This window comes from Amphiura filiformis, chromosome 18 (assembly GCF_039555335.1).
Source record: "Amphiura filiformis chromosome 18, Afil_fr2py, whole genome shotgun sequence".
NCBI classification, from domain to species: domain Eukaryota; kingdom Metazoa; phylum Echinodermata; class Ophiuroidea; order Amphilepidida; family Amphiuridae; genus Amphiura; species Amphiura filiformis.
The window spans coordinates 4,638,703-4,651,692 of NC_092645.1; the positions used below are offsets into that span (position 1 = coordinate 4,638,703).

The following is a 12,990-nucleotide window of genomic DNA, read 5'->3' on the forward strand; positions in this document are numbered from 1 at the left end:
CTAATTTATACCTCACAGCTGCATGTTGGCATTATGTAGAAAGGTCATAGAATATTTTGCTTTAGGCCAAATAAAAAGGTTTGTTTCTGGTCTGATGCATGTATTGGTAAAAACTGTGCATTAGATTTCCTGAAATTGTCCTTTTCTTTTCTTTTTTTATATTTTCTTCAAACACCTTAATTAACTTTTGTTGAAAAATGAACCATATTTGAAAATATGGTTCTTCTTTTACCAAAAGTACGTGAAGTAATCGATACTTGAGGTTCAAGAATATTAGATCATTTGCTTCTGATTTGCATCATGATTAATAATGGAACAATCATTTGTGACGTGATCAAGCAAAATCAGTTGGAACTCAGAAATACTGATTTCAAAATACAGACAAACAAAGGAAATATTTCCTTTTGTTTTCTGTTGTTTTGGAAACTCTTTAATTGCTATCTTTGGAACTGCTTATTCAATTTCAATGGGGGTTTCTGCAAAATGCAGGTTTGTAAATGCTTTTTATTATCCTATTAGAAACTGAAAATTTAATATTTCCGTGTTCCGACTGATTTTGCTTGATCGCATCACATTTTTGATCACCCTACTTACAACACGACTGGATGTATTTTATTTGCTGAAGCATTTCATACACCTATGACCATATCTGAAATTACCAACTGGCATTTACTATTCTCTAAATGTGAATCATATGCAAGGTGGTGTGTAAATCTTTGGTAGGCAGAATATAGGAAATTTAAGTAGCACACCAAATTAGTTATTGCTTTTCTTACAATGGAAGTTATTGCTTAATTGCTGATATAGTGATGACATAAAAGGATGGATTTTAGACAATATGTTGGCTGGATTAAGTAGATGTAAATTGCGACAATTTTTGGTCCTGACAATTTTGGATATCTGCTGTTAAGTACTCTAAATTTTAAGTTAGATGGAATATAATTAAGTACAGAAACGTTAATTGTGAATAATATAGATAATACGACATTTCAATTGTAATATATAAACTGGTCCCAAAAAGTAACTTACCAGGTAAGAAATTCGTCTGTCAAGTTCAAACGACAAATCGTATTATACTGAATAGCATATGAGTGGAAGCGGTGTACATTTACGTGAGTTTGACACCTCATTTGTCGCAAAACAGATCAAAACTTTTGAAGTTATGCTCATTTGAACAAGCCTACTATCAAATTTGAAAGTTGCAGGTCCGCCCAATGAATTCACACAATAAACAGACACATGAAAGGATGTTCAGAACTTTTATTCTTTGTCAATAGGAAAGTTAGTCATGCAAAGAAGAAGAGGAGAGCACTGATTACACCTGTATACTGCCAACCATCTCAAGTGGTATGAGTGCAACTTTCATTCCAGTGGATAGGTTCGGTTAAATAAGCATAACTTCAAAAATACTCATCCGTTTGCAACAAATGAGGTGTCAAAATTAGCGTAAATTAACACTGCTTCCACTCATATCCCATTTAGTGTAACACAATTTGTCGTTTGAATTTGACAGACAAATTTCTTACCTGGTAAGTTTCTTTTTTGGAGCAGTTTACCACCAAATGTGGTATCATCATGTGGCAATCAACACAGCAGGAGGACTGTCACAATTATTTCCTACCCGATTCATCAATTTCTCAATGAAATTTAAATGATCAACAATGACAAACTCAGGGGTGTGATTAGCTTTTCAGGAAAAATCCTGAAAGTAATAAAAAATCCTGAAAAATAGCGTAAAATTGGGCTAAAACACACAAAATCGGGCTGAAAATCAATAAAATTGTGGAAATTTTGGTCACAAAAAATCCTGATAAATCACACCCCTGCAAACTATTCTCAAATAATTAAAATTTGATAAACAATTTTAATACTTTTTGTCAGTTTCTCATAGGCTGTCCAATTACCAATAAAAATTCACCTAGTGTATGTAACTTCATCTATTGGGTACTAAAGTCATAAAAAATACAATAAAAGAAAGTTCATCAATATAACAATGCAGCCAATAGTTAGTCTCAGCCGTCGTAGTATTTCAGCCACCAAAATTCTGCAACATTGAAGAACATCATATTTTATAGCACTGGCTATCACAATAACACCTCTATATATTACATTATCACAAAAATAACATATATAATGCAAGAAAAATAAAATAAATATCTCAAGACTGTACAAATTTAAACCATTCTACATTTTTTGCGTTTCAACTAGTTATTTTCTTGAAAATCACACCAAAAATTTATTGAAATTGAAATATCACTACACTACAGGGTGTAAAGATGAATCAAGATAAATCAGTCTTTGGGCACGGCCGGGGCTTGAACCCACGATCTCAGTGGTGCAAGACGAAGGGACAACCGCTGCGCCAACTTGCAACTAGCTCATAAGTGTAAAAACACTTAAATTTGAATATTTCTGACATTAGACTTGAAGCCAGTATTTTGCTCATGTAGAAACATTACAAGTAGCTGGCAAAATTCCATCATCTGAGTTCCCAAATTTCCCCCTTAAAGTTTAGCTCTGTATTACAAAGAAAAGACCTGTCTTAAGATATTGTATCCTAGGAAAAGATTTAAAATGCAAACAATTGGTCTTATCATTTATGCATGCTGATCATAATGTGCAACCCTTTATGTTCATGCATTTAGTCACAGATCATTGTTAGATATCCGGCTTTTTGCCAAAAATGCAAGAGGTATAATATTTTGGTCCACATGTGTGACAATACAATGTGTGAATTATGCACAGGGCTATACAAAGTCTGGACTATGAGCTAATGGTGTCTACGTCTGTCCCAAATAGTATAAATAAAATGCAGATTTCAACAAATAATGAGCAAGTGAAATCCACACACCCCTATGGAAAATATGACCTTCAGTTCATCTCCCACATGGGGGGGGGGGATTTCAAATAGAGTCACCCATTTAGGTAACCCCATTTGAAATTCACACTCCCTGTGTGGAAGAATAAATTCATGTCATCCACAGGGGGTGTATGGATTTTAACTGGATTAGCCAATTTCAATGAATAAGTTACTACCAGTCTAAGCCTACATTTTGTTTTTGTAGAACTTAAATTAAAGCCGACATAAAAATCGCCATAATTCTGTACAAAATCAATAAACATCCAAACACAAAATTATCTACACTGTGATAACAGACTATTTGAATCAAAATCCAAAAAACAAAAGATATTTTGAACAAAAAATACTTCATATTACAATATTTCAAGTAAAAACCATAATTTCTATACTCGGAATGTCCAGAACATAATGTATTACATTATTTACAAAAAAATATTTACAAGAATATTTACAAATTTATTTTTTTTCCACAATTTCATATTACTTTCAAGGTGGTAGAATAAGTAGTACATAAGTAGTACATAAGTAGTACATAAGTAGTACATAAATAGTACATATTAAGTAGTACATAACTCTTAATAATAAATCTTAGAAAAAGTAAGCCTCTTGGAAAGGTCAATTTTATCAAAAGGTCAAATGTTACTAAAGGTTAAAAGTTAAAGGTCAATGAAAAATAAACCAGATCTTGGCAAGGTGGTAAGTAGTATTTCAACACCCTGCTACGATAATTTTCCGAGTCATTTTTTTGAAATTTTGAAAGCAAGTGCAAAAAATGGTTCACGGATGCATTTAAACATATTTATTCACCAAATCTTTGCTCAAGAACAAATGATAATGAGACAAATTAAAAGGAAAACTCCAAAATATTTAGGGTGATTATGTAACTGATGCATGTTTGAACCATATTTTGTATTTGTTAACAAAATTACAACTTGGGCAATTATTGTAGCAGGGTGACGATTGGAATGTATTCAAATTATTCAAATAAACCATGTGACCAAGTGCAAGTAATAAGCAAAGTACTATAGAAAGTTACCACACACATAATCATAACCATACAACTGACCTATTGAACCCTATTTGAAGTTAAAGGGTCAGGGGTCATGGATATATTACACATTTACTAAAGGCCTCTAGATAATTAATATAGTGAGAATAAAATTTTTCACAATGTGCTATCTGCTCTTGGGAATTTTATGCACAGAGATAGATTTGGTCATACTAATACTAATTTTACATAAAGCTGCAATACCTTGATTTCAATATTTAGATTAATAATATTCACATTAATAAGTAATTTCTGCATGTACAATTTACAAATTTCTGTACAATTAATAATAACAAAAAATATTTAATCATATCTATAAATCAACCTTAATGAAATGCCATAATTGAATCCCTCATTGTTTTTGAATCAATAATTTGTGTAGCTGTTTTGGAAAGCATACTGCACATAAAGTATGCAATTGTTTTAGTTTACCCTGAAAAATTCGGTCATTATTACTCCAGTAATCAAGTTATTTCAGACTAGGTAAGTTTTAAATCCCTAGTCATTCGCTGATAGGGACCAGAAGACCTAAGGTCGTCTGATTACTAAATTCATTTTTCAAAACCAAGTAGATTTGTTCACTGACCTGACAGTTTCGAACATCATGGGTGCTATTCTTCTTCAAATCTATTTGGTTTTGAAAAAATTAACTTTGTAATCTGATTTTCTGCAAACCTGATGAATTTATTTACGGATAAGGTCATCTGGTTGGTTTTCATTGCAATCTAATGATGATATTGTCACATAATATTTCTCAAACAACTTTGAAATAAGCAGCTTCTTCTGTTTGCCTACCCTCCTAATACTGCAGTTGAAACCTGTTAGCATCGATGACCAAGAAGTTGATGGCATCCCTAGACTTATTCTTAAATGCCTCAGCAATGACCCTTGTTGCCTGCTGATGGTGGAGGCCTCTCAGTGACTTCTCGTTGACTTTCAGGATCACATGACCCACTTTGAGGTTGCTGTTGTGGTAAGCAGATCCTCCATACTGGAAAAAGAGAGATATAAAGATAGATTAACAACAAAAATCAATGTACAAGGTGAAAATAGTTTAAAGGGTAAATGAAGCTATGCTATATGCTTGAAACCAAGGGCATGTTAATGATGTATTACACTCAGGTCCGGAAATATCAAACATATTGCTGTATTGGTTGTCATATTTCACTTTCCCAATTGGCACTGGGCCCATAGGATGGTGTTTAAAGATATTAAGCAGGGCTCACGTTAATTATAACAGGCATGCGATTTGGCAATTGAGCCAACAGTATTGAAACCAGATAATTAATATCCACTATCACTGTAAGCAGACTGTATTCACAGTAGAAGCAGTTTTGTATCAGGATTAATTACCATAGCGATAGGTGAAAACAATTTTGGAATGTATTGCCCTGCACTATAAGTAGGATGCATTCATCACCTGTCATGTCTGTGTATGTGTGCAATCATAGATTGAATACAATACCACTCTTTTCAAAGACACTAATTGTACAGATGCGAGTGACACATACACAGACTCTGCCTAATGTGAAATGGTGCGATGCAGAGTTACAGCGTACGTCTAGTGTAGGGCAATACATTCAAAAATTGTTTTCACCTATCGCTATGGTAATTAATCCTGTTACATCACTATTTCTACTGCAAATAGGGTGCAAGTCCCACACCAAATTAACATGCAAACAATGAAACCTACCTGAATTTTGATGACCTTTGGCAATGGTTGCCTAGTTCCTGCTCCTCCTTCCACTGCAATGCCAAGATTAGGTTTGGTCTTCCTCACAGCTATCCATTCGGCACCGTCCGGATCATCATCATAGATATTCACCATGATTCTCCTCTTTAAAGTGCCTGGGTCATCCATGAGAAAGGCCTCATCATCTTCAACGCCATCCAACTATATATAGTAAATCATATGATAAAATACAATGGCTATTACCACAACATGTTAACCCCATGGCACTAACTACTTGAACCATTTCTTACAGTTTCCGTGATTGGTTAATTAAATGACTAGATCTGAGTAACCAATCAAAAAAGAGATCTTACATAAGTTTATTTACATCAAGGTGAAGCGCATATGTGTGTGTCCACTGTGCAAGTCACAACACGCATTGCAGAATAATTGTACCTGCAAGCAATGCTTGCGTAATGCTCTGTGTAGAATCATAATAGAATGTGCACGCTTTACTCTATTTCAGGCACAATCAGGGCAACTTACGAGTGGTGAATCTCTGAATGGCCTCTTAAAGATAAAACTGAAACTTTTCCTCATTTTAGATTTTTCCTCTTTTTTTTTTTATTCCTGAAATGTACGCATTATTTGTTATTTTCAGCCCAGTTCAAGCTTTTTTAGCATGATTTTTCGCTATTTTCCTCTTTTTTAAAGCATTTTCCTCCTTTTTCACAAATGGTCCGTTTCAGGTCTGCAAAATGGAAAAAGGGAACTTTTTGATATCACACTTACCGAATTTCTCCTTGAATTATCATCCTTCGCAGGTGTACTTGTCTGCAGTGGAAAACCCTGCCTGCTTTGAGGGGTCAAAGTGTTTGACCTTTCACCTTTATCATGACCTCTGTTCCTGCTCTTTGAAGCAGACAATGGCATCTCTACCTGGGTGGTGATTACAGTCTCTGCACTGCGTTGGGGTGGTGGTGGTGGAGGGGGAGCTATTGTGGGACGACTAATAGATTTTGATGTGGGTGTGGTTGGTGAGGTGACAGCAGATGTGGAAGGGCTGGACCCCGATGAGGATTGTCGTCTTAACTCAAGAAGTTGTTGTGTTGCTTTCTTGGTTTGCTCTACGTTTCTTCTCTGATCCCTTGGGACATGCTGTATTAGAAATTAAAACAGAATTTAAAAAAAATATGTTATAATGAAAAATGTAACAGTGCTTTTTGATCTAAAATTAATGAAATGTACAATGTGTGCACTTTTAGGGTAACTAATTCATCCTAAATAGAGTAATAAGACTTAAAAGGCAATCTTTGGCAATGTGTATTCTATAAATGTGAAATTCATACACCCCCTGTGGAAGACATGACCTTATTCTTCCACACAGTGAATGTGAATTTCAAATAGGGTTACCGGTGACTCCATTTGAAATCTACACCCCTTGTGTAGGAGATTAAGGTCATGTCTTCCATGGGGGGGTGGATGTCAACTGGAATAGCCCTATAACTTCCAAGCCATCAATGCATCAGTATTGAATTATATAATTCGTAAATCTAAGGCTCAAGAACCCATTACATGATAGCTCTTTTTGAATCTGAAATCAACAACTCTTCCTATATATTTGTACAGGAGTCAACCATTGTTAATACGTGATGAATCCACACTTGTACAGTAGAGTATAGGCGAACGCAAGCGTGAATATGTGTTACGTGTGAGCGCGTAAAATTCATCATGTCTGGAACCTGTGTACGCATACACACTTACAAGTTCAATTCCGTATTTTTTAGAGGTGGCGGCTAAGCATTGCCACTTTATTCTGTAGTTTTATTGCTGAAATCTCCAATCTGAGTGGCAATGATTAACTGACATTCCTCATGAAATAATATTAACAGCCAGTTAGCTTGTTTTCGTTGTTGAAAGGGATTCAATCTTGTTTCTCAAATGTTTGTCCCCATTTAACAACTCACGTTCGACGCGTCTGTATGGTTTACTTCGCTCCATGAAATAAACCATGCAGACGACACAAGACACATCGTTGTTAAACAGTGATGAACAACAGTAAAACATGATTGAATCCTTAAGGGATCTGGAATGAGCGTTTTGAGCGTTTCGACAGTATTTTTTGTGGGACATGAGAGCACCTCAGACGTATCGAATTGAATTCTGAATACAAAGCATGTCTTTCTGATATCAATTTTCATTTTTTGAAATTCATGATATAATACAAATTTTATGACAAATTATTAAAATTTGATATTTTTCAAATTTTTGATATATAACAGTCCTCGAAGTAAATTTTATGAATCTAATGATATATTCTTAAAGTGTATGTAGCTGGGAGGAAAAGCTGACGATCAATTGAAAATTTTGACCTTTCATATTGAAGATGTGGATTTTTTCCCCTAAAAGACCTAATTTTTTTTGTGTGTTTTGGGAAAAAAATCCATATCATTAATACGAAAGGTCAAAATTGATTGTCGGCTTTTCATCCCACCTACATACACTTTAAGTATAAATCATCAGATTTATAAAGTTTACTTTGAGTACTGTTAAATATCAAAAATATCAATTTTTAATGATTTGCCATAAAATGTGTATTACGTTGTGAATTTCAAAAAATGAAAATTATTTGATATCAGAAGGACATTCTTCGTATTCAGAATGCAATTCAATATGTCTGATGTGCTCTAATGTCCCACAATAAATACTGTCCAAACGTTCATACCCCTTCCCTTAATTGAAATAGTAAATTAAAAATGTACGTACATGAGTTGGATCACTGATCCGTCTTGGGATTCCATCGCTGCTTGAGCTCAGTTTACGAGGTGATGTTGGATGCTAATTGTGAAAATGAAATGGTGAAAATATAAACAATAGTTATGAAATGTGTGATAATGACACAAAGCAATCAGAAATTTTTGGTCTATCGGTGCAGGCCAAATATTAAATTGCTGAGTTGCCCTTAGTAACTGACCCTAAAATGTGCAAATATTGTGTTGCATTTTTACATTCCAAACAAAAAATAAAAATTGTCAACATTTCAGTGTGTTAGCTAAAATGAGAAAGGTTTTATTGAAGGAAATGTCTTTAAACTCCTATCAAAGTTAGAAAAATTGCAAACCCAATCAGCCTAATTCACACACTCAACTATGAACAACTTGAATTGTCAAATGGGGAGCACGTGTGGCCGAGTGGATAAGGCGCCCGACTCATAATCCATAGGTTGCGAGTTTGAGCCCCGCTCGTGCCAACGTGTTGTGTCCTTGGGCAAGGCACTTTATCCTCATTGCCAACTGGGAGATGGGGTTGGGTTGGATTGGATGTTTGTATAGTTGTTTGTTCAATGTTGCAATATTGGCGCTGATTAAGCTGCTGCCTGCAAATTGCATTGTGTCTGTTTAGGTGTGTTTAATGTACAATTCTAGCAATTTGACCTGCAGGTCACCATTAGAGTTTGAAATAAAAAACCTTCTTTTTTTTAATGAGAATGGTATTTATCTTGTTTCAAATCTCATTCCCACTGCGACTAAATCATGACCTACAGCCTCGGAATGAACACTGCCAACTACAGTTTGTCCACTTTGAAGTACAAAGTAAAGTACACAGTAAATTACACAGTTTCGGCACGTCGTAATGTCAAAAGGAATTAACATGCTGCTAGCCGCACACAAATGCATGAACATCTTAATAAGCAATGCACGATACCCTTACGCAAAATATGTGTACCTTACTTCAAAGTGGACAAACTATATGACAGTCATCTTAACCATAACTTACCACAACTTATGAAGGCCTTATCTCCTCAGTTTAAATGACCATATGGGAGATGTCACAAACACGGGTTGCATGTTTGGTCATTTGGTATATCAATGACCCCTTTTTCTAGGCTAAGTCTGGTTTATGGATGGGTCATTAAAAAAAATTGAACCCCCCCCCATAGCTCAATTTTACCAAACTGTAGAGAAATTTTTTTTAATTTGCCAAAAAGTTTTGGAAAAACAACTTGGGGAATTTACCCAAACATTTGTACTTTTGGTATAGTGATGGGTCCAAATTTCGTGGAAAATTGGTATATGGATGAGTCCACTTTCAAACTCTCAGTGGTACATCCCTACCCATATCAAATGCGATTACTCCCCCCTCAGCAATTTTCTACTACTTACCCCAGCACTGGATGCATCATCAGTAGACACACTGTCCAAACTCAGCCTCCTCTGTGCACTGCGAAATGCCTTCTTGATGGTGGGAGGTGCATCAGGGATGTCGTCCGACTTGGGACTCTCTAGAAATGAGGACCGTGGACTCTCCATGTCGCTAGTGCTTTCGTTAATCGTGACAGGTGGCGTTGGTGAGATTGTCACACTGGAATGCAAATACATGTATGCGTAACCATTAGGCCTATATAAATGTTGTCGGTTATGATAAAAATATGCAACTCAATCATGAAATGAAGTTGAATATAATATTTGTACATTTTGTAAGCTGATGTTAAGTTTGGTGAAAATGTAGACTATAATACATTTATACATGTGTAAAACATTAGACTTTATGTAAATGAAAGGAAAAAAATGTAAGGTAATCAGCTAAGTTGTGCTATATTCCCTGATGAATTATTTACCTCATAAGAAATACCTGCCTATTGGTCAAAAAGAAGTTTTTGTTATCAATTGGACCAATCAGCAACATTGTTAGAATAATTTCACCACACAAAAAAATTAGGGTGAATTATTTGCAAAGCTCCATTCTGATTGGTGATTAAAATGAAGATATCATGTAATTGACCAATCAGAGGCCATGTTAGATTGGCAGGTAGTGCTCATGGGGTTAGCATCATTGTATCATTAAAAGACAGGGACTGCCTTTTGAAAATTAGAAAAAAAACTGTAGAATGCTCTTCTGGTCTCTTCAAGAAGAGCTTTAAAAGAGCTGTTTGCACCAGTGGCCATTAAAGCATAAAGAATTTAACGAGTCATCTAGAGGAGCCATAAATCGCTCTTGCAAATGCAACTTAAGATTGTGATTGTTCTCACTCCTCTCAAAAGGCAGTCTCTGAAAATATGTAAGGTGTAAACTATGATAAATTACAGTTGAGTTATTATTTGCTGTGTGTCAAGCGTGTACGCAATTGTCTGCAATTTGACCATTTGCAAGCATTAGGGATCAGAGTGTACCGGAATGTGAAGATTTGTGAGATAGAGAGTTGAAGACAAAATACTACATGGTGTACATTGGAGAAATAAAGCAAGCTTTCTTTTTGGACTATTTTCCAGTTTTAGTGGCTGACGAGTGAGACACATTCACAGTATTGGATGAAAATATCATTTCCCTCCTCTCTTCATCATGTAGAATTTTGCATAATGCATTTATAATGAAGATGTACTTATAACTGAATTGAACTCCACAAAAACTTCAAAACAACTTATCAAATTTCATTTGTTGACACTGGCCCAGCTGACCTACTTTAGATGGTCACCATGGTTACAAATTGTAACAAATAGATAATAAGTTAAGTATGTAAGGATATGCAAGAGTATTAATGATATATTTTTCAGACTAATGGATACCAGGAAGTGTCGAGTATATTGACACTCAAGTTTCACAAAACAGCTTAGGAATATACAAACTTAAACTAACGAGAAAGGGCACTCTGGCTCGTCTATACAATTTCTTTTTCATGCAATTCAAGGAGGTGATTTTCAACAAAAAATACAAAAAGTTGTGAAGCAGTAAGTGTGCTTTTGATAGTATCATTAATATTTGGAAAATGTTGCTGGGCGATTTGTAAGGAAGATTGCGAATGCGGGAAGGTATAGTCTGAACAAACTGGGTAGGGAAAGGTTACATTTATTTTATATTTGAAATAAGAAATAAAGAAAAGAATACATACACAAAGAACATGGGATAAATACATTGGACTGTTCCATTGGAAATCTGCCATACCCTTGTAGAAGATTTAAAAAAAGTTTCCACAGAGGGAGTATGTTTTTCAGATAGAATTACAAAGGGTTAATTATTTGTAACCCATACTCCCCTGTATATAGCTTTACATATATCGACCACAACTGGAGTGAGAATTTCAAATGGAAGTTACCCAATTGTCTGTTCTATTTGAAACCCATACTCCCTCTGTGGCAGGCTTCCAGCTAAATCTTCATGGGGGATGTGGATTTCAAATGGAACAGCCCGTTTGAAGCGGTATCAAAGTAAGAACAGAGTGACAAATGGACAGGTTTGGGGAATTTGGTTCATTGCATTAAAACTGCTAGCTCCCTTGTGATGCGAGTGGTACGGGGAATACTGGAAATAAATAAAATTTGGTGTTGAGTAAGAAATAAGAAAATATGTTCATGAATAGATCAAAGTTTGCAACAGTGCTGCTTTTATTAATACAATCTTGAGTCTAGCTCATTTTGTTTTCAATTTTTAACCAAAACAAAACCGGCACTTTAATATTAATTTTGTATAATTTGTTGACTTGATATTAGCCAAAACATTTCAAAATATTTCTGAAAATAACAGCAATGTTGCAGAGTTAGGTCACATTCTCTGAAAGCAAAATATAATCTACCTTTTCTTTTTCTTAGGCTTATCACTGCAGTTACAACAAAGGGGAATCAAAACATAAACAGAGAAGTCAAATAAAAAGACAATCAGTAAACAAACAGGCAATCTTGTGATTTGCCACCTGTGACGTCATTAAGAAGCTGACCCCCAAACTTATATCGTGGAGTCTGGACTACTGATATACTAAGTCAGTCACCTATCTCTCCAAGGTACAACAGGCAGACAATTCTTGACTTGGATCAAGACCGGGTATATAGCGTAATTCAGCATCAAAGTGGTTACGTAATACTCTTAGCTACTGAATCACGCTATTTTGGTATGCCTTAGAGTGCCATATACTTCAGTTGTGTGGTGATTGTTTGGATAGTGGTTCATTACTTATGCGTGTAGTAACATTACCTAACTTTGATACCGAATTGTGTTACAATCATAATCTGTAATTGATCTGGGACTAATTATGATCAAGTCTAGCAACTGTCAATCAAACAAAAGCAGTACACAAGCATCGCCGTGTGCACCCTCTTCTTTCTCTGTTATTGCCTTGTCGCCGTTGTTCAGCACACATACAAAAATTATAGGCTAGAAACTCTGAGAAGTGACTTCACTTTTTATACAGGGATTGAAAAGAAGTGTCGCGACCCGCTTATATGACGTCACAGGTGTTATAAGGCAAGATTGCGAACACAAAGACACGTTGAACATCCTATAGCTGGCTAGAGTACATGGCAACTTGATAATTACATCAATATCTGAATAAGTTCTACTCTTTCGTCTAAAGGATAAAGGTGTAGATTTCAATCTGCCTGCTTCTAAAGTCAACATGCATTATCTACAAGTAAACAACAT

The 12,990-nt window shown here is 35.2% G+C and overlaps 1 protein-coding gene across 1 annotated transcript in view; it reads right to left on the reverse strand.

Moving 5' to 3' along the window:
* Nucleotides 1-3,351: 3,351 nt before the first annotated feature.
* The window catches only part of LOC140139770 (whirlin-like), a 43,477-nt gene continuing 33,838 nt past the window's right edge, over nt 3,352-12,990 (reverse strand). The window contains exons 11-16 of the mRNA XM_072161477.1: nt 12,149-12,172; nt 9,744-9,942; nt 8,347-8,418; nt 6,373-6,738; nt 5,602-5,802; nt 3,352-4,899 (exon numbers count right to left, since the gene is read on the reverse strand). Of these exons, the coding sequence (XP_072017578.1) occupies nt 4,708-4,899; nt 5,602-5,802; nt 6,373-6,738; nt 8,347-8,418; nt 9,744-9,942; nt 12,149-12,172 (1,054 nt within the window). The 3' untranslated portion in view covers nt 3,352-4,707. The remainder of the gene's footprint in view (nt 4,900-5,601; nt 5,803-6,372; nt 6,739-8,346; nt 8,419-9,743; nt 9,943-12,148; nt 12,173-12,990) is intronic.